This window comes from Idiotropiscis lumnitzeri, chromosome 12 (genome assembly GCF_059441095.1).
Source record: "Idiotropiscis lumnitzeri isolate Australia: NSW breed Sydney's pygmy pipehorse chromosome 12, RoL_Ilum_1.0, whole genome shotgun sequence".
In the NCBI taxonomy this organism is placed as follows: Eukaryota; Metazoa; Chordata; class Actinopteri; order Syngnathiformes; family Syngnathidae; genus Idiotropiscis; species Idiotropiscis lumnitzeri.
The window spans coordinates 1436105-1458470 of record NC_142402.1 but is presented as its reverse complement, the minus strand read 5'-3'; the positions used below and the strand labels follow the sequence as shown (position 1 = coordinate 1458470).

The 22366-nt window shown below is 46.1% G+C and overlaps 1 protein-coding gene across 6 annotated transcripts in view; it reads right to left on the bottom strand.

The window, feature by feature from the left end:
- Positions 1 to 15612: 15612 nt before the first annotated feature.
- The window catches only part of LOC148325150 (intraflagellar transport protein 20 homolog), a 37861-nt gene continuing 31107 nt past the window's right edge, over positions 15613 to 22366 (bottom strand). For 4 of the 6 annotated variants that reach the window (XR_015846149.1, XR_015846150.1, XR_015846148.1 and 1 more), the window contains 2 exons: positions 17597 to 17841; positions 15613 to 17102 (listed from right to left, as the gene is read on the bottom strand). Coding sequence is in view for 2 of the 6 variants with exons in the window: in XM_088311152.1 (XP_088167278.1) it covers positions 17099 to 17102 (4 nt within the window). In the remaining 4 variants the exon portion in view is untranslated. The remainder of the gene's footprint in view (positions 17103 to 17596; positions 17842 to 22366) is intronic. The other 2 variants (XM_088311152.1, XM_088311150.1) reach the window with 1 other exon arrangement.

The window sequence follows — 22366 nt, the reverse complement described above, 5'->3', positions numbered from 1 at the left end:
AGAAAATGGTTTGACAACTAAAAGAGGGGGATGTACTGATGCTCAGTGTAATGGCATCAGTGCCCACTCTGGGGCACCAGTGCAGGAAACTAGGGATGAATGGTTTACTGCGGGAGAAGAAGAAGGTGTTGTAGGGAGTGCTACAGTAAAGTAAACGAGAAACTGTTCCATCAAAGCCTCCTGTGTCTTTTATAAATCTACAACACATACAACAGGACTACTTTTATAGCATATAAACATTACATCCCTTTTGTTTTTCTTTCCTCTTTTTTACACGATCAGACAAAAAATAATCATCATAAACATGGTCGTCTGCTGAACCAGGGCCAACTCCTTTTACCTGCACCATCCACCTTCGCTGCAGGAGGAGAAATAGTGAAGGTATTTAATCAATTTGAAAGAGCTCAAATATATAGTAAGCAAAAACATCCAAACAAGATTAAGATAGCTAACACAATGGGAGAAATTACAACTGATTAATATTGCCACCCCCCTCCTATGGCCAGCCCTATATGATGATGAGAACTGAAACTTAAACCCCTTCCTTCTTAGTTTAGAATGTTCTTCTTCTGACGAATGTGACTGCTGCAGGAAGGCCACTTCTACTTTATCTCTTAAGTTTCGTCAAAATTTTGCTCCTCTCGATCAGATTGACTAATCCATTCACATTATAAGTCGCTATCTTAACTGTTTGCATAAACAATAGTTGTGATATATATATATATATAAATATATATATATATATATAAAAAATTGTTGGAGTTGAGTCACCATGGAAAGCAGTAAATTACCATAAAATGGCTCTGTCTTTGAGGTGTGATATATATATATATATATATATATATATATTTATAAAATTGTTGGAGTTGAGTCACCGTGGAAATGAAAAGTAGTTAGTAAATCAACCTTTAAAAGCCAAACTTACTCCAACGCCAACGCGTGTTCGTTTTTTGTACTCAAGAAGAAAAGGGTCAAATAAAGACTCAACAACTGATTAGAGTTCCGATATTTAGTTTCTTCAATTTCTGGAGTTCAGGAAATAGTACAAAGACAGATATCTGGGCGGCCTTTTCTTAATCTCATGAGAAACTGCACTCGGGCGAGCACAGTCGAAAAATGCGCACCATCTTTCAGCCCAGCTTCAGTTTTTATAGGAGTTTTCTTTGTCAAGGGTAATGTAGGTTGGATCGGTTGAATCGGTCGTCCTTGCTCCCTCCCACAGCACGGTTCCACGTCCAAGGGAAGGTCCTCCCCAAGTTAGTCATCGTCTGGATAGTTGATTCCCGTCTGGTCCCCAAGACTGGCACGCCAAGGCTGGCCTTCTCCGGCGGGCAGTCTCTCCGTCTCTCTCCCAGCTGGCATTCCTCTGTAATCTTGTCGGTGTGCATGTGTGCGTGTGTATGTGCATGTGTGTATGCAGGTGTACGTGTATGTGCATGTGTATGTGCAAGTGTATGTGCCAGTGTATGTGCAAGTGTGTATGTGCGTGTGCTCCGATCTCCAATTGTTGTCTTTCGGAATGTGTTTTTTGCGATAGCCTCTATGTGACACCTTCAGTGCGAAATTTGGTATGTTTGCATCTCAACAGCCAATGTGGAGAATGTACTTTGTCGTATTTGTCCATGAAGTGCTGTGAATGCGAGGGCAGCTCATGGAAATGCTATGTGTGCAAATTTGTTCTCACTACTGAGAATTTCAATAAAGTCCACACATTTAAACTAAGTCCTATAAATTTAGCATATGAGAATAATATAATAAATCAGTAAACATCAGGACTACAATCCCAGTCATTCTCGTGACCAGTGCTTCTAGTTTCATTTGATAAAGGACCCACTGCCGCTCCTCCGGACCATAGCCTTCCCAGTCGACCAGGTACTGGACTCCCCTTCCCCTGCGCCTGGAGTCCACGATCTCCCGTACCGTGTACACCGGGTCGCCGTCGATGATCCTTGGAGGTGGCGGCGGGGTGGTCGGTGGAACCAGAGGACAGGTAGGAGCCGGCTTGATGAGCGAGACGTGGAAAACAGGGTGAATCTTCATGGTGGGAGGCAGTTTTAGACGGACGGCGACGGGGTTGATGATGGCCTCGATCTTGAACGGCCCCACGAAACGTGGGCCTAGCTTGCGGGACGACCCCGCCAGGTTGAGGTCGCGCGTTGATAGCCACACCTTGTCTCCGACCTTGTATCCCGGAGCCGGGCGACGGCGACGATCCGCGATGCGCTGGTTACGCTGCGTCGTGCGTGACAGGGCAGCCCGGGCCTCCTTCCATGCCCGGTGAGCTCGCTTTAGGTGATGCTGAATCGATGGGACCTCTTCGGCGCCAGCCTGAGAACAGCGGAGGTTGGTAACCGTAGGCCGTCAGGAATGGGGACCGACCCGTCGCAGAGGAGACCAGGGTATTGTGTGCGTATTCGATCCACGGCAAATGATCGACCCAGGAAGACGGCTGGTCCAGACAGACGCACCGGAGCGCCGCTTCGAGGTCCTGGTTGGCCCGCTCAGACTGGCCATTGGATTGGGGGTGGTACCCCGAGGAGAGGCTTGGTGTCGCCCCTAGGGACTGGCAGAACCGCTTCCACACCCGGGAGATGAACTGCGGGCCTCGGTCGGACACCAGGTCGTCCGGGATGCCATGTAGTCGGACCACATGCTGCACCAGGAGGTGAGCCGTTTCCAGGGCTGTCGGAAGCTTGGGCAAGGCGACAAAATGAGCGGCCTTGGAGAAACGGTCCACTATTGTGAGGATGACTGTGTGTCCACGTGAAACGGGCAGGCCAGTGACGAAATCTAAGGCAATATTGGACCAGGGGCGTGCCGGAATGGGGAGCGGCCGGAGGAGACCCGCTGGGGGCTGGTGCGATGACTTGCTGGCGGCGCATGGAGGACAAGCCTGGATGTAGGCCGTCACGTCCGTTTTGAGTGAGGGCCACCAGAACCGTTGCCCGATCAGACCCAGGGTGCGACGTATGCCTGGGTGGCAGGCCAACTTGGAGGCATGTCCCCATTGGATCACCTCTGCTCGGTGCTGCGCCGGTACGAATAGGAGGGCAACCCGCTGGAGCCCCGTTCTTCTCCTGGTCCTCCCGGATTCGCTGCTTCACTTCCCATTGCAGGCCTCCCACCAGCCAGTGACTGGGCATTACGCCCGCCGGCCCTTCCTCGTCCTCCCATGAGTCGTGGATACGCGATAGGGCGTCGGGCTTGGTATTGCGCGAGCCCGGGCGATATGAGGATGAGAGCCCATTGCGCCAACCGGGGATGTAGTCTTTTCATGAAGCGTATGTATGACAAGTTTTTGTGGTCCGTGAAGATCACGAAAGGCTCCTGGGTGCCCTCCAGCCAGTGCCGCTACTCCTGCAGAGCCAGAACCACGGCCAATAGTTCCAGGTTTCCCACGTCGTAGTTTGCCTCCGCTGGGGAGAGGCGACGGGAGAAGAAGGCGCAGGGGTGGAGTCGCTGGTCGACCGGGGATCGCTGAGAGAGGACGGCCCCCACTCCTGAATCAGAGGCATCCACCTCTACAACAAAAGGAAGATCACAATTAGGGTGGTGCAACACAGGCGGATTAGTGAATGCTTTTTTAAGGTCCGCGAACGCAACCTCGGCCTTACTATCCCACGCGAACCGGGTTTTCGTAGAGGTGAGGCGAGTGAGGGGCAACGCCCGACGACTATAGTCTTTTATAAAGCGGCAGTAGAAATTTGCAAAACCTAGGAACCGCTGCAATTGTTTCCGTGTTACCGGTACCGGCCATTCTACGACTGCCCGTGTCTTGGCCGGGTCGGCCTTGAGTTGCCCGTTCTCCACGATAAACCCCAAGAAGGGGACTGACGTCTTGTGGAAGTCGCATTTCTCCGCTTTTACGTACAGCTTGTTTTCTAAGAGTCGTTGTAAAATTGAGCGCACGTGCTGATGATGTTCCTTAACGGAGCGGGAGAATATGAGTATATCGTGCAAATAAACAAAGCAGCACACATTGAGCATGTCCCTGAGAACGTCGTTAATGAGTGCCTGAAAAACTGCTGGGGCGTTTGATAGACCAAAAGGCATGACCAAGTATTCGAAGTGCCCTAGAGGGGTCTTAAACGCGGTCTTCCATTCGTCGCCCTCTCTAATGCGGACCAAGTGTTATGCGCTGCGAAGGTCTAATTTAGAAAAGATCGTAGCGGATTGCAGAGGGGCGAACGCCGAATCTAGCAGGGGCAATGGATATCGGTTCTTTACTGTGATCGCGTTCAATTCTTTGTAGTCCACACATGGACGGAGAGTCTTATCTTTTTTTTTCGACAAAAAATAGTCCAGCTCCAACCGCAGAGGTAGATGGTCTGATCAACCCTGCGGCCAAAGATTCGGTTATGTATTCCTTCATGGCCGTTTGTTCGGGTTGCGAGACCTTGTACAATCGTACTGACGGTAGGACTGGATCTGGCAGTAAATCTATGGCGCAATCGTACGGGCGGTGCGGCGGTAAGGATTTGGCGCTTTCCTTACTAAACACGGCGCGAAGGTCGTGGTAAATGCGCGGCACGTTATCGAGGTTGACCTCCCTCTCCGGGTCTGCCCTGATCTGCAAGCCCTCTTCGGCTGATCGTAGGAAGTGTGCGTAGCAAAAGGAACTGCAATTTTGGATGGAAAGGCGCCCCCAGTCGATGACCGGGTTATGCGTCTTTAACCACGGAATCCCTAGTACGACCGGAGCTGCCCTAGCCGGCGTGACAAAAAACGAGCGCTTCTCGATGTGGTTGCCTGACAGCTTTAAGGTAAGAGGTTCGGTTAGCCGTCGGATGTCTGCCAGAAGACGTCCGTCGAGATCACACACTTTCTCGGATCTGTTGAGCTCTGTGACCGTGCATCCGAGTCGAGAAACTAAGCCCGCATCAATAAAGCAGTCGTCTGCCCCTGAGTCGATCAACGCGCGTATCTTGATACCGCCGCTGAGTCCTATGATTTCCCCGTCCACCTCTAGTCTCCGAAGGGTCCCGGAGCTGTCCCGTTCCTCCGCCGCGGGGGCGGGCTGCTTCTCTCGGGAGCTGGTGGCCGCGGAAGGGTGGACCGCGGACTCACAGTGCTCCGGGTGACGAGGAGGCGATTCTCGGCGGGCGGTCATCTCTGGGCATACCGCTACTCGATGACCCTGAAGTCCACAGTAGAAACACGCCCCCGTACTGCGCCGACGCTCCCTTTCGCGGGATTCCAAGCGGCTCGGCCCCGGCGGCGTGGACTCGTCGGCGGGTGGATGTTCGGGAACCCGGAAGCGTGGAAGATCTGTGCGGCGCTGCTCCCACCCTCGCTCTCAATGACGCTGTAGCTGGCGGGAAACCAGGCGGCTTGCTCCCATCTGCATGGGCTCGTCGACTGGTGCAGGTTCAGGATCCCGGAAACGCGGTCGCTCGGCACTGCGATGCTCCATCCCTTGCTCTCGACGACGCTCACGCAGGCGGTTGTCGAGACGAATGGCCAGGGTGATCAGCTCCTCGAGCGTCTCGGCGTCGTTGCGGGCCGCCAGCTCGTCTTTTAGGGCCGCGTTCAGGCCTCTCCGGAACACGGACCTCAGGGCGCAGTCGCCGAACCCGCTCTCGGCAGCTCGGATGCGGAACGCGATCGAGTAATCCGCTACCGATCGGGAACCCTGGGTGCAGTCCAACAGCTCTGCTCCGGCCTCCTTTCCCCGGATAGGGTGGTGGAACACCCTTTGGAACTCCGCGAGGAACGTGGGAAACGAGGAACGGATCTCCGGGCGTGCGTTGCTCACGGCCATGGCCCATGCGCTCGCTTGACCAGTCAGGAGGCTCATCATAAACGCTACTTTCGTGCTATCGTGCGCGTAAGTCAGGGGCTGCTGATCAAAAATCAACCTACAATGGTGGATAAATGGGCCGCAGAGGCCGGGTTCTCCGCCGTAGCGGTTGGGGTGAGCCAGGTTTGGCTCCTTGAACGGGTAAACCGGAAACTGGGTTCCGGGAGGGGAAACGACCGGGTTAGGAACCGGAGTGACCGGTGGTGCTGGGGAATTCAAATGAGCGTCTAAGCTCGTGAGCTGGTGTGCCAGGTGGCCGACCGCGTCGCGCAGGGTGGCGAGCTCGGTCGCCTGTTGGCCTACTAGGCGTCCTTGACTGGGCAGAGTGTGATAGATTTTCTCGGTGTCAGTGGAATCCATGGTCGGATTATTCTGTGAATGTGGATCCTTAAAACGCTGACAAGGGAAAAAGAGATTGAATAAGGGTTTATTGTGACCGATAGATAGCAATCAAATCCAATAGGCAAGATATTGTAATAAATAGGGTATCTATGATTACTGTCGTCGAGCGACGATGACGAAAAACGCTGGTGGACCAAACTCACACCAGGAAATCAAAAACGGGAAACATAAAGAGCTTGCAACGCAAGATGACCGTAAACGACAATGGATTACCTCAAAAGGGTAAGGTGAGGCCAAACACGCAAACAAGAACAAAAAGCGAGCCGAAGAATAGCTGGGTCCAAAATAACAAAAACACACAATACACCATACGCGGAACAACGTGGCAAGAACTATAGCGAGGGCACATGAACAAGAGCAACGTCGGTCTATAATCCGACGCGGACATGTCACGGTCTTCATTGGTCGCAGCTGCGTGGCTCGGGAGCGCGTCTCGCTCGTGGCCGCGTCCCAGGTTCGCGCGCCGTCGGAACACGCCCACTCAGCTGCAACAATACAGACGGATCGTGACACTAGGCGGCTTGATGTCTCATGACCTCCTGTGGAGGAGCGCTGGACAGCGTTCTGAGCACTTGCTGTGGCCAACGGTTTGCAAGCCTTTAGGTGCAGCAGGTGTCTCTTCATCCACGACACCGTGCTGAGACCCATGAGCACTTAACTCTGCTCATAGTGGATAGATTCTTGAAAAACAGCTCCCACACAAACAAAGGAGATCGCCATCGACTTTAGGAGGAACAAGACTGTGCCACCCCCCTCTACATCAATGGTGAATGTGTGGAGAGGCTCCACACATTCAAGTTCCTGGGAGTGCAGATCTCCGATGACCTCTCCTGGACACACAACACCACAGCAGTGGTAACGAAGGTCCACCAGCGTCTGCATTTCCTGAGGGTCCTCAGGAAATTCAACCTCGACAAGAAGCTGCTGCTGGCCTTCTACCACTCGTCCATCGAAAGCCTGTTGACCTACTGTGTCTCCACCTGGTACAGCAGCTGCACTGAGGCAGACCGGAATCCTGGCTGCACGCCAACGTCCCCGACACTAGCATCCAGCTGGCTGGGCGCTCGCTACATCGCGCGGATCGGACGAGGGACACCGGTAAGAGAAGGGGCGGGGGCTCTGTGTTTACGTGCATGAGAACTGGTGCGGCGATAGCACGATCGTTGAGAAGCACTCTTCCCCCGACATCGAGTTCATGTCTGTTAAATGCCGGGCTTATTTTCTCCCGAGGGAGCTAACGGTAGTGATCGTCACAGCTGTTTACATCCCTCCCGACGCTAGCACTAGCACGGCGCTCTCGCTACTCGCGTGCGTCATCAATAAACATCAGCGGGCCCACCCTGATGGCGTTCACATAGTAGCGGGGGACTTTAATAAGGCCAATTTAAAGACTGTACTCCCAGAGTTCCACCAGCATGTCAAGTGCCCAACAAGGGGAGACAACACTCTCGACCATGTGTACTCGAACATCAAGCATGCATACAGGGCCCTCCCACTCGCCCCCCTCGGCCAGTCAGACCACCTGTCCTTGCAGCTCGCACCTGCGTACACCCCTCTCAGGCGCAGATTCAGGCCCACCACAAAGACTGTGAAAACCTGGCGTGATGATGCCATGAGTGAATTACAGGACTGCTTTCAAGACACCAACTGCGGACGGACTCTTTGATCATCAGGACCTTGATGTCTACACACATTGTGTACTGGACTACATCAAGTTCTGCATGGAAACTGTGTCCCTATACAGGACCATACGGACCTTCCCAAATGCGAAGCCCTGGATGTCCAGCCAGGTCCGCTCTCTCCTCAAGGCCCGTGACGCTGCCTTCAGGTCAGGCGACAAAGCCCAGCACAGGGTGGCTCGTGCTGACCTGAGCAAAGGCATCAAGCTAGCCAAGGCAAACTACAAGAGGAGGCTGGAAGCCCACCTTGCCAGCAACAGACCACGGGAAGTGTGGCAGGGTCTACGGAGCATCACCAACTTCCGAGGCAGTAGCACGACCTCTGTAGACCCGAGTGCATCGCTGGCAGAGGAGCTTAACTGCTTCTTCGCTCGCTTTGACTCGCCCCAACCCTCACACCCCCGCACTTCATGCCTCAACTCCCCCCCACTCACCGTAGAGGAACACGATGTGAGGCACGCGCTCCTGGCTATTAACCCCAGGAAAGCTACTGGACCCGACGGAATACCAGGCAAGGTCCTCAGAGCATGCGCCCACCAACTGTCACATGTATTCTGCAGGGTCTTCAACCGCTCCCTGGCTCAAGCAGTCATCCCCTTCTGCTTGAAAATTTCCAAAGTCACCCGCCGTCCTCCTGAATGACTACCGTCCTGTTGCTCTCACACCAGTCATCATGAAGTGCTTCGAGAGGCTGGTTCTCCAGCACATCAGGGACTGCCTTCCTCCCACTCTGGACCCCTACCAGTTTGCATACCGGGCTAACAGATCCACTGAGGACGCCATCGACACTGCTCTGCATGTTGTGCTGGGCCACCTGGAACAACAGCAGAGCTATGCAAGGATGCTCTTTGTGGACTACAGCTCGGCATTCAACACAATCATCCCGGACATCCTCGTCGCCAAACTGGACATTCTCGGTCTCCCTGCCCTCACACGCATCTGGATTAAGGACTTCCTGACCAACAGACCCCAGACTGTGTTGTTCGGCCCCTACACGTCCTCCACCCGTACGCTGAGCACCAGTTCCCCTCAAGGATGCGTGCTGAGCCCTCTCCGATACGCCCTTTACACCTACGACTGCAGCCCGGCCCACGGTAACAACACCATCGTCAAGTTTGCTGACGACACGACAGTGGTCGGTCTGATCTCGGAAGGTGACGAGACAGCCGACAGAGAGGAGGTCCAGAGACTGACGGCTTGTTGCGAGGACAACAGACTGCAACTCAACATTGCAAAAACAAAGGAGATCGTCATCGACTTCAGGAGGAACAAGACGGTGCCGCCCCCCCTCTGCATCGAAGGCGTGTGTGTGGAGAGGGTCCACACGTTCTAGTTCCTGGGAGTACAGATCTCCGATGACCTTTCTTGGACACACAACACCACAGCAGTGGTAAAGAAGGTCCACCAGCGTCTGCACTTCCTGAGAGTCCTCAGGAAATTCAACCTGGACAGGCAACTGCTGCTGGCCTTCTGCCACTCGTCCATCGAGAGCTTGCTGACGTACTGTGTCTCCACCTGGTACAGCGACTGCACTGAGGCGGACAGAGTGAGGCTCCAGAGGACAGTCAAAACAGTGCAAAGGATTATTGGCTGCCCTCTCCCCTCACTGTCGGACATCTACACCGCCCGGTGCCTCAGAAGGGCTCTCAATATCGTCAAAGGCAATACCCACCCAAACTCACACCTGTTCGACCTGATGCCCTCTGGCAGGCGCTACAGGTGCATCAAATCAAGGACCAATAGACTGAGAAACTGTTTCTTTCCAAGAGCCATCTCCATTCTAAACTCTCACACACACACACGACCACCCTTACTTTGCAGAACAGCAACGTGATGTGTTTTTATATATCCTATTCAGTATTATTTTCCATTGCACTAACTATTCTCTTATTTATCTAATTTATATATTTATCTGAATTATTGTTGCATTGCACTGGAGAGGGGAGCTCTCTAATCTCGTTGCACACTTGAGTACAATGACAATAAAGGGATTTCCGATTCTGATTCTGATTGTGTGTAAACATCAAGGTCCTGATGATCAAAGAGGTCCCAGTTGGTGTCTTGAAAGCAGTCCTGTAATTCACTCATGGTGGTCTCCGGCCTGGTTTTCACAGTCTTTGTGGTGGACCAGGGATCTGCGTCGGAGAGGGGTGTACGCAGGTGTGAGCAGCAAGGGCAGGTGGTCTGACTGGCCGAGGGGGTCGAGTGGGAAGGCTCTGTATCCGTGCTTGATGTTTGAGTACACATGGTCAAGAGTGTTGTCTCCCCTCGTTGGGCATTTGACATGCTGGTGGAACTTTGGGAGTATAGTCTTTAAATTGGCCTTATTAAAGTCACCCGCTAACTCAGTGAACGCCATCAGGGTGGGCCCGCTGTTGTTTATCGATGACGCACACGAGTAGCGAGAGCAGCGTGCTAGTGTTAGCATCAGGAGGGATGTAAACAGCGGCGACGAGCACTACTGTTAGCTCCCTCGGGAGGAAATAAGGCCGGCATTTAACGGACGTGTCCTCGATGTCGGGGGAAGAGTGCTTCTCAACGATCACGCTGTTATTGCACCAGTTCTCATGCACGTAAACACAGAGCCCCACACCCTTGCTGTTACCCGGTGTCTCTCGTTCTATCCGCGCGATGTAGCGAGCGCCCAGCTAGCTGGATGCTAGCGTCGGGTACGTTGGCGTGTAGCCAGGATTCCGTGATGATGATCACACAGCTGTCTCGCACATAGCGGTTTCCCTGGATTTTTAATTCCAGATCGTCGATTTTATGGACTACGGATCTAATAATAATATTGCCTTTATTAGTCCCACAATGGGGAAATTCGAGATTCGAACCCAGGCCTCCTGGGGAGACTGGGTCCTGAACGCGGCGCCTTAGACCACTCGGCCATCCTGGCAGCCAATATTACATCATAAGGATGAACTTTCTTTTAGGTTTAGCTTATACAATACCATACAACTTTATTTATGTAGCGCATTTCTTTTTTGTTGGTCTTGGGCTGTTAGCTAGCTCGCGCATGCTAGCTCGCGCACACACTGGCGTTGGTGAGGTAGAGACTCTGCAGTGTTTGCTTGCGGGGCTGCTGTCGTAGCTTTAGTAGGACACCGGACCTGCAGCCCCGCTTCTGCTTCCTCTCCCTCCGTCGTCTGCGTCACCTCCCGATCCCGATGACGATCCACGGTGAGCCGGGTGGCCTCGCTAATTCATCAGGAATTCTGCGATCATAGCAAAATTCCTCTGAGATGGTCATTTTGTATTGATATCCAACGTCCACGATGTCCTGACGGGTATATATCGATACTGTGCCACAGTTGGTGTTAATAAGACCGAGCAAACATAAATAAAAAGTAATAAAGAGCACTGGAAGGGAGAGCTGTTAGCCGCTGCGTCCATGTGGAGTACTGCTGGGTTCGGTACTTGGATGTTTATTGTTTAGCATCTACCTGCTATCGCTTGGTGATATTCCAAGTAAATATAACAAGTTTTCACTGTAATTACTGTAAACTAGAGGCATGCCTTCCCGAGATTAAACAATGGATGTCTTTCAATTGTTTGCATCTTAACTCAGATAAAACTGAGATGCTGATTATAGGACCAGCACATTATCAGCACCTATTTTAAAACACCCCTCTGAGTCTTGATAAATCTACTATTGCCCAAAGTGATTCAACAAAAAAAATCTCAGTGTTATATTTGACTCAACTATATCTTTTCAAATGCACATTAAAATATTACGAGGACTGCGTTTTTTCATTTGTGCAATATTTCTAAAGTTCATCCAATTCAATCAACTAGTGACGCAAAAAATTATAATCCATGCGTTTGTTATCTATCGCCTTGATCATTGTAACGTTTTGCTCTCTGATCTCAACCTGGCTCGTATTAAAATATTTCAAAAATTTGCAACTTACTCATAAAACATTGCTTGGCTTAGCACCTTCCTATCTCGTTGACCTGAGCGTTTTGTATTTGGGCAACAGTGCTGTGGAATGGCCTATCCAGGGACATTAGAGGCGCCACTTCAGTAGAAATGATAAAAACACAACTAAAGACTGATTTATATACTTCTGCATTTAGCTAAACTATTTGTTGGCCTGTATATTGCCGTTTCTATTCTCTTTTCTACCCCCTCTTCCACATCTTGCGAATTAGGTGATGGTGACCCGCCATGGAGCTTAAGGCATAGACCAACTGGGCTGAGACCTGCTCCACCGAAGTCGTCTTCCTGCAGCGCTTCATCTGATTTACTTGTTTAGATACGTTACCATTCAGTTGTTTATTATTTAATTTGGTCTGTTTACTACTTTTATTCTCTTTTCTGCTCCCTCTTCCTTGGGCTTGGGAATTAGGTTATGGTGCGCTGCTATGGATCTTGACCAACATCTGATTTACTTAATTAGATACTTCAGCATTTAGTTGAATTATTTGTTGGCCTGTTTACTCCTTTTTACTACTGTTCTCTTTTATGCCTCCAGTTCCCCGGCTTGGAAATAAGGTTATGGTGAACGATTTGAAAGTCGATTCTACAGCAACTGACCGATACAAGATCGGAGACTGACCACATCTTCTGAGATGCTGCTATGGAGATTACGGCTTTGATCAACTTGAAAACTTGAAACCTGACTGGAAACCTCCATGACATTAATGATAATGAAACAGCGCAGCGCACAGGAACAGTTCCGCCAATTTCAAATAGAGTGCTTTCAAAGCTGGTGATTGATGTGGCGAATATCCACAGTTTACATTTAAAACACTTTTTCAAAATAATCAACAATTGACTTACTATAATCTGATGCACATAAAACTGTTGCATTTCACATCATTTCTAGATTCCTATTATTATAATTTATCCAGACAACAACAAAGTAATATACATGTATATACAACCTATTACTTCATACAAAATACTCCTGCCAACAAGCAAAGTATCCTGTACTTGTGAATAATTAACATTTCTACCACAAAATCATGAGGACAATGAATCAGTAAAATATGGTAAACCCCACTCCACACAATCGTTAGATAGCAGGCAGTATATCACAATCAGACTATAATCAGGTCTACAAGATTGATCAAATTATGAGCCATATTTTGCGTGGGTTTTCAGCTTTAAACTCTACTGTGTCCTTGGCTTTTTTGTGCTGTGAGTTACCTTTAATGAAACAACAAAAAAAGAGCCACCAAAACTTATATGCAGGTTGTCATCTCCATCTTCACACACACTCCAACTAGCCAGGGTGCACCCGGCTCACAAAAAAATAGTTTTCTACATCTTTTTCTAGGCCTTTACGTTGTGTTTTCACCAAAGCAATCAGGGAATGGCATTATTTGTACTTGCACTCTTAAAAAGATTTTTCAGCATCAGAGCTACTTATAAAATAACCAAGTCCAAGTGATCTACCTGCTTTATTTTTATATTTACTTGAAAATAGAATTCTTTAAAGGGACAGTATACTCTAAGTATTCCCACCAACGGACCTTTGTGAAACAGAAATTCCCTCACATGGAAAAGAAAACGTATGCATTAAATTTTCTGCAACAATATTTGATTAACAATCGATTCCTTACAACGGAAATTTCTATATCCGTAAACCGGAAGCCATAGCGAAGCCCGCAGTAGCGCAAACTCGAGCAGTTCCCGCTACGTACAATGGAAAAACTTTGACCGCTCCGCCATGATCGGAATCAAAACAGCGACATGTAAGTGACTTCGTTGGCATGAGTTTTACCAAAATTATGAAAGATTTAAAATTCATTCATTTACATTCACGTCTGTATATCATGACATCCAAACAAAAAAAACGGTCATGACCGTGGAAGAGAGAGTGAAATGCATCCGATTAAGTGAAGCAGCTGCGCACACACACCCACACATCACACACAAGGTAGTTGCTATCCTCGCAACACGGGATACAAAGTAAAAAACAATCATGAGACACTTGGTGTCTACGATTCTTTGAAAAACAAGGAATGAATTCTGGCTTAGAACGATACGATTCCGGCAATTTACCTGCTCAGGGGAAATTGCATGCGGCTTGACGGACGATGCGGTTTAAATGAACGTATCCCGTAGTGGTTTAACTGATGTGCTAAAAAAGCTTCCTGCTAACTGGACCGCGAATTGGAGAGAAGGCTAGCTTGATAGCGCTATCTATGGGCATAAAGGACTTTGAAGCGAACCGCGGCTGTCTTCAAAAGTTCATGGCACGACATCAGCCGAGCAATGCCGTCTTGTGTGCCGAGGGAGGAGAGGTAAAGTTAGAGAGTGAGTGAGTGGAAGAAAAAGCTACCAGGTCTCATTGACATGTATTTTGTTTATTTGCACGTTCATACATATACATACATACATACATATCCAGTAGTTGTTTCCCAAAAAGGAAATTCTGTTATGCGGAAAGATTGGATAATGCAAATATGATTCCATACTAGAGAATAATTACTGCATAGTGATGTACCTTATAAAACTTCATGAAACCATCTTGCACATTAGAACTAGTGCACATTTTCTGTCCTTGTTTTGCTGATGACTTGCGATGAATGGAATGAGAAAAGGACAGAGTCCGGACAGTAGCTGCTGATGGCGAGCCTTGCACACACCTTCCAAAGAACATTAGGCACGTTGGACCGGGTACTTGGACTTAATATTTGCCCGTGCTGCAACTGCCGGTTGTGGTGGTGGACAGACAGATAAAAGGCACCCCCCCAAAAAATAAATAAACATTTCAGTTTTTTTATGTAGCCTATAAATAAAATTTTGGGGGGGAAGGTCACACTTTTATTTAAAACTTTTATTGAATGTTTCATTGAGCCATATGTGCTTTTGCCACGCTGACACAACATAACTTACCTAACTTCTTTTAAGCACTTTGAAAAGTTGTTTTTCATGCCTGCATAATCTTTCTTCCTCTTTCTTTTTCGGTTTTGTGCCCTTTAGCACTTTCTAATTTGCTTCTCCATCTTTAGCATCATCAGATGTTTGAATTGTAAACACTTGCCACTCGCGTACTCGAGTGCGCGCACTGGACTCTGTGTCTGTGTGTGTGCGCGGCGCGCAGGAGGAGGGCAGGGGCGGGCGCAGATGACAGTCACGGAGTAGAGGGGCGCCTATCAGTGACGTGCCTCTGTTAGTATTAGTTTTGTGTTAATTGTATTTATTTTTTTCATTGTTTGCTTGTATGCTGTTCAGTGATAGTTTTGATTTTGATTTAAAACCGTGACTCTAAGGAGTGTGGTGACAAGTGACATCCCTCCCCAGACATTGTTGATTTTCTGTGTCGTCATGTGTGCTCCTATAATATGTGGGGTACTGGGGTATTTCTGGATTTAACACACACACTGGGTGCACCGCGCTACATATATATGTATATATATATATGTATGTATATATATATGTATATTCTCTTTTTTACGAGAATGGAGTTCCTGTGTTACAGACATCCCATTAATCTGAAAATTTTGCAAAATTGGATATGCATGTTTTTTACAGGTCAGCGACGATATTCTTGCTGGTGTCAACAGGTAGCGTTATGGACCAGCACCGCACTTAGATTTGGTCGCAGGGTCATGAAACCAATGTGGCAGAAAAGAAAAAAAAAATCTCCTAGCCACACTTGAGTGTTGTCAACCATGACATGTTTACGTTTTTCCACTGTTTATTTTACGTGTGCCGCGCATAACACATAGTAGAGACATTGTCGCCCAAATAACACAAAACACATTAAAAACTATAGGCAAGGGCAAAACAAAGCAGTTTTATTTACATAGCACATTAGATGCAAAAGCCAATTCAATGTGCTTCACACAAGCAAAGACATCACCTACAAGCATTTACAAACACAACAGTTAACATTCATAAGCAAAACAGAAAAGATTTACAATCACAAGTTGATTAAAAGTACTAATTACTAGAATATATGATGAAAACTTTTAAACACATTAGCAAAAACATAAAAGTAAAGGAATAAAAGTGGATTTGTAATATATATATATATATATATATATATATATATAAATATATATATATATTATTGTTTAGTGGACCTCAATCAAAAAACGAGAAAAAAAACAATTTTTTTTTTCCATGTTGGAGGGATATCTTGACGGCTAACTGCATAATGTATTGGGAGAAATGGGCTAAGTTTTTATCAGTAATGACGCTGCCCTTGACAGCTTGCATGCGTTTCATCCCTGTCCCAAAAAAATCTGGATAAGTGTGAGAGTGAAAAGGTTTTATGATAGATCTCAGCAATACAGTACTAAATTGTTAGCCAGTCTTGGCGCATTTTCAACAGTTGTGTTCTAAAATAATGTATTTTGAATAAAACCACATAAATGTCTGCACAGGGTCTTTAATGTTTAAAAAACATTTATTTTTAAAGATTCATTTGAGTAAGATTTTTATTTAACACATTTAAATATAATCATGACCGCATTTTTATTTTCTTGTATTAAAGCACAGCATTGTTTAAACTATGCATAATGCTGCAATGGCTTACAAGAATTAATAAAGGTATATTTTAATAATAAAACCACTACCTTAGTTTAAAAAAAATACATAAATATTTTTTAAAAAAGGCAGGTTTTATTCCTAAATTATACCAATATTTAAAATTGTAAGTCATTGCAACACTGCAAAGTTCAAACATTAACACTGTGCTTGAATAATAGGAAAATAAAAATGCAGTGATTATTACAATTTAAAGCATTGAAATATTAAAAACACTTTTCCTAAATACATTAAACATGTGACAACATAACTGTTGATTTTTTTTTTACAATTTAATACAGACTTGGTGAGATACTATGTAGAACTCTAATAGATATTGTGTAAAACTCAGTTATGCTGATTTTTGGGGCAGCATAGGCTGAAACGGAAGTGAGTGGCCGCAACCAAGGAACAGCATGCCTCATTTCATCTGTGGGCGCAATTGACACTTCCTTATTGATAATAACTTGGCCCATTTCTAACACTACAATGTGCAGTCAGCCATCAAGCTATGCAGTAAAAAAATACATCCCTCGATTTTGAATGTGTTTTATCACAGGAGTGGATTTTCACTTCTGTCCCATCCCACTCCCACAGAAAAAAAATCCCGGACCATACTAAAAAGAAAAAAATGAAGAAATGAAGAAATACTAATTCTTTACCATCCCGTCCTGGTGATAATGACTCCCCTTCAGCATGACTCCCACTCCCGTACCGCTTCCATTTTGGAGGTCAGCTACACAGAAAAACAATACAAATCAACTAAATAAATCACTACTTAGCGCAACATTGATTTTACTACTGCAGGGCTCTCCAATAACTTTTTCATTGGTAGCATTGTGGTGTGACCAACTTTTTCAGTTGGTTGGTCCTTTATTTCACTGTTTTTCAACCTTTTTTGAGCCAAGGCACATTTTTTTCATTGAAAAAAATCCCGCGGCACACCACCAGCTAAAAATGTGGAAAAAAAGCTTTTAATAAAAATATAAGTGTTTTTTAACATTGAAGAATGACATTATGTTAAAAGTCTTGCATATGAATCAAATAAACAAAGAATAATGTATCTTATAATCTTTCACATTTATACTCAGTGTGAAACCTGGGCCTGTTTGGGTGAACACAGAGCTGATATGTTGGCAGGAATCGATAAAAGACATGAAGCTCGTCCTCCACAGCTCTCAGTCTTTCTCTGTTTTTAGTTTTTACAGCAGTCAGGCTTGAAAAGCTCACCTCACGCAGGTATGTTGTGGAAAATGGGAGCAATGTCATAATAGCTTTGTTGGCCAGCATGGGGAACTCCTTGGCAGCTGCCAACCAAAAATTGTCCAAAGGTAGATGATCAACAAAGCTTTGCTTGAGTCCACAATCCTGTTTCAGTTCAGTTAGTTCCTCCTGCTCCTGTAAAATCATGTCCTTTCCAACAGCTGATGCTGAGCCGAATGGGTCCCTAACCCAGTCAAAGCACTCTGTGAAGGCTGAAGACAAATAAAATGACATCTCCTCAAGAGTTTTCAAATGTTTGACTATTACAGTAATACCCCGGTTACCGCGGTTAATGGGGACCGAGACCACCCGCGAAAACTGAAAATCCGCGAAGTAGAGGCGCACCTTCAAAAAAAAAAATAAATAAATAAATAAAATAAAATAAAATACTTATATATACTTCGCACCTATATATATACAGTAAACCCCCGGTTATCACGGTTAATGGGGACCTAGACCACCCGCGAAAACTGAAAATCCGCGAAGTAGAGGCGCACCTTCAAAAAAGAAAAATAAATAAAAATAAAATAAAATAAAATACTTATATATACTTCGCACCTATATATATACAGTAAACCCCCGGTTATCGCGGTTAATGGGGACCGAGACCACCTGCGAAAACTGAAAATCCGCGAAGTAGCGGCGCACCTTCAAAAATGCTTAAAAAAAAAAAATTTAATAAAATATATATATATATGGGTAGAGAGAGAGAGAGTGAAATTCATGTTATAACAAAAAAAAAAAAAATATTATTAAAACTTATTTTTTTATTCCCCAGCCATTATTTTCGTATTTATTCAATTACTTATTTTTGTATTTATTTAATTACTTCGACTTTTACCTGCTGGTGCGCCGTCCGGTGTGCCCTGTGAATTTTATGATCCTCATGACAGTGAAATGAAAGGAGGCATTCTTCATTTATTTATTTATTCATTCATAACTGACAGCCTCGCGCTCCGCTCATGCCCCGGTGGAAGTTGTTCCTCTTCGGCTTAACTGTCACGCACGCCGGCCGGCCTCCTCCGGAGCTCTCGCACGGTCCCGAGCGAAGCGAAATGTCACCGCGCTAGTGCCCGGGCGGAAGTTGTTCCTCTACGGCTTAACTGCCACGCACGCCGGCCTCCTCCGGAGCTCTGGTACGGCCCGAACCGCGCGAAACGTCTCCACCAATCGTGTCCGGGGGAACGTGCTCTTCTTCGTCCACTCTCTTCTTCGTCCACTCTCCTCTTCGGCGCACGCCGGCCGTCTAACCGCTCCAGCGCCCCCTCGTGACGCTCGGCGAAACTACAATGCCCCCGAATATTTTTTAGACCCGCGAAGCACTGAACCCGCGAAAGGTGAACCGCGAAGTAGCGGGGTATTACTGTATATTAGACAGTGCAGCAGTGTTAATATCTTGCCATTTATTGGTGAGTGGGAACATTTCAAGATTGACACTTTCCACATGTTGCTGCCAGAGTTGCACCTTTGAACGGAATCCATTAATTTTATCTGTACTGGTAAGCAGGTTTTCATTTCGGCCTTGCATTCGTTTGTTCAGTTCATTCAGATGATGAAAAATATCTGCCAGGTATGCCAGCCTTGCACACCACTCATCACCTGCAATCAGCTTTGCGTAATCGGACCCATCATTTGTCAGAAACACTTTGAGTTCCTCTCGCAGCTCATACACACGGGCCAGCACTTTGCCACGGGACAACCATCGGACCTCCGTATGAAACAGCAAGGCTTTATGCTCCGCTCCCATTTCCTCACACAAAGACGCAAATATGCGACTTTTCACAGGTCGTGAGTTTACAAAGTTTACCATGCGCACAACATCATCCAACACAGGAACGAGGTCTGCTGGTAAAGTCTTGGCTACGAGGGCTTTGCGGTGTAAAAAACAGCGCGTAATGATCACCTCTGGGTTTTTTTCCTTCACTCTGCTTACAAAGTCTTTGGTGCACCCGACCATGGCTGCAGCTCCGTCAGTGCAGACACTTGTGCAGTTTTCCCACTTAAATCCTACTTTTTCCAGATATTCTGATGTGACCCGAAAAATCTCCTCTCCTGTTGTTTTTTCCGGCAAAGCCTTGCAAAAAAGAGAGGTTTCTCTGATTGTGTTTCCATCTACAAAACACACATTGGCCAACAGTTGAGCGTGTCCACTTATATCAGGAGACTCATCAAGTTGCAACGCAAATTTATTACTGATACGGATCTTGCCCAAAACCACACTTTCTATGTCTGCAGACATGTCATTAATACATCTGGAAATTGTGTTATCTGAGAGCGGTACTTTTGCTATTTCTTTCGCCGCTTCAGGTCCGAGCATCTCATTTACAATGGCTTTGCAGGCGGGAAGTATAAATTCCTCTGCCACAGTGTGAGACTTTTTTTATTTAGCCACAAGTTCAGCGACGTGGTAGCAAGCTTTAAGGGGTCTCTCGTTTACCTTTGCGGTTTTTCTCATTAAAGTTGCTTGTTTCTCCTTGTGTTCACACAGGTGAACAAAATGCTAATTTTTTTTATCAACACTTGAGAACAATTGAACAAGAAAAACTTTAAATATTTTTTACACATTACGACTATTTTTTATATTTGTAATATATTTTTATATCCAGGACTTTACAAAAGGACAAGGGGACCAAAATATTTGTTGTTTATTTTTTAAGCCTTTGGTGTGTATAAAATATCATTGACTATTTGATGTTTGACATCCCAATGACTAGAGTGAGGGATGGAAGCATTCATTGCAATCAAGTAGAGAAGTGATTTCACCCACATACTTTTTTATATGTCAACTTTTATAGATTGCTAGAAAGCCCACATTGTTTAGATATTTGTATTATTAACGTGTAACGCATTGTTAGACCTTTTTTTGTTTGAGTTTGAAATGTCCGACGGTATTTGAGTGCACTTTGTGCCTAAACGAATGCAAGAGAAATCCTGAGTACTGTTTAATGGTATGTTATGATTGTATCGGTTTGAACCACCGATTGCTGCTCAACTATTTAAAAAAATAAATAAATAAAACTGTTTGTTTTTTTTGCCCCAACTATTTGCATTAGTAAGCACACCCATAAACTAAGACTTTGTTGCAGCACCTACATTTTGTTTTGCAGAACTCACTATCAATTTAGCACATCATGTGTATTTATTATTATACACCCTTTTTGAAAGGATAAATGCATCAATACAATACAACTTCATTTATAGTGCGCATTTCACAAGAGCTAGAGCTGTAACAAAACATTTTCCATATGTTGTAATCTAAATTAGGAGTAAATTAGAACACAAACTAAAACTCAATAGATACCAGAAGAACAGCGACAGTTTCATGTTCAGTTGAAAGCTAAAGAATAAAAATCAGCCATGGAGACTGCTGTGTAAGGGAATACAACAAAATGTTTTCAAAATACAGTGGTTTGTGGTGACCGGCAGTCACAAAACTCCACTGCAGTTGAAAAAGGTGGACTGTCAAAGATGTCCCACAGGCCAGTGGACCATCTAAAATTAAACGCTAATAAGCCATACAAGCTTGATTAATCCCCCCACCCTAAAAAAAAGATTTTGTGGGAAAGCATGTTTTGGGAGAGTTCTAAAGACGATCCCTCTACGACAGTGCATACTCGCGGCACGACACAAAGGCATTCACCTATTGCAGATTTTTTTTCATTTATTTATTTTTTTGGTTTTCATTTTGTTGGCTAGGAATCTATCTTGTTGCCAGCCCGCTAATTTTCTTCAAGCCATAAAAAAAACAACAATGTCTTAGGGAGCTGGGTATACAGTTGTGATGAAAACTTCCTCAGTTGACAATCAGTAAAATAATCTATATTTCATTATTTTTTTTGTGCAATTAAAACAAAATGGCTCACTAGCGCCCCGTACAAATTTTTAACAAAGCAGCCCCAGTTGCACGTTTCACCCAGTGCTACAAAAAAATTGGTGGTATATGAAACAGCTACCGACAAAAAAACTATCTTGGAGCCGTATGCTAATCAGAATCAGAATCAGAATGTGCTTTACTGTCATTGTGCTCAGTGTACAACAAGATTGGAGAGCTCCCCTCTTTAGTTCAATATCAAAAATAATTTAATTAAATGCATCAATGAAATTAAATTTAAATAATTATAATAATTTTTCAGTCTCGTAGTCTTTAATTTGATGCACCTGTAGCGCCTGCCAGCGGGCAACAGGTCGAAGAGGTGTGAGCTCGGGTGAGTATTGTCCTTGATGATCTTGTGATCTCTGCTGAGGCACCGGGTGGTGCAGATGTCCGACAGGGAGGGGAGAAGGCAGCCAATAATCCTGTGCAATGTTTTGACTGTCCTCTGGAGCCTCACTCTGTCTGCCTCAGTGCAGCTGCCGTACCAGGTGGAGACACAGTAAGTCAGCAGGGTCTCGATGGACGAGAGGTAGAAGGCCAGCAGCGGCTTGCTGTCCAGGTTGAATTTCCTGAGGACCCTCAGTTAGTGCAGACGCTGATGGACCTTCTTTATCACTGCTGTGGTGTTGTGTGTCCAGGCGAGGTCATCGGAGATCTGTACTCCCAGGAACTTGAACATCTGGACCCTCTCCACAAACTTGCCTTTGATGTAGGAGGGTGGGGGTGGCAGTCTTGTTCCTCCTGAAATCGATGACGATCTCCTTTGTTTTTTTGCATTGTTCATCTGTAGTTTGTTGTCCTCACACCAATCAGTTAGTCTCTGGATCTCCTCCCTGTAAGCTGTCTCGTCTTCTTTTGAGATC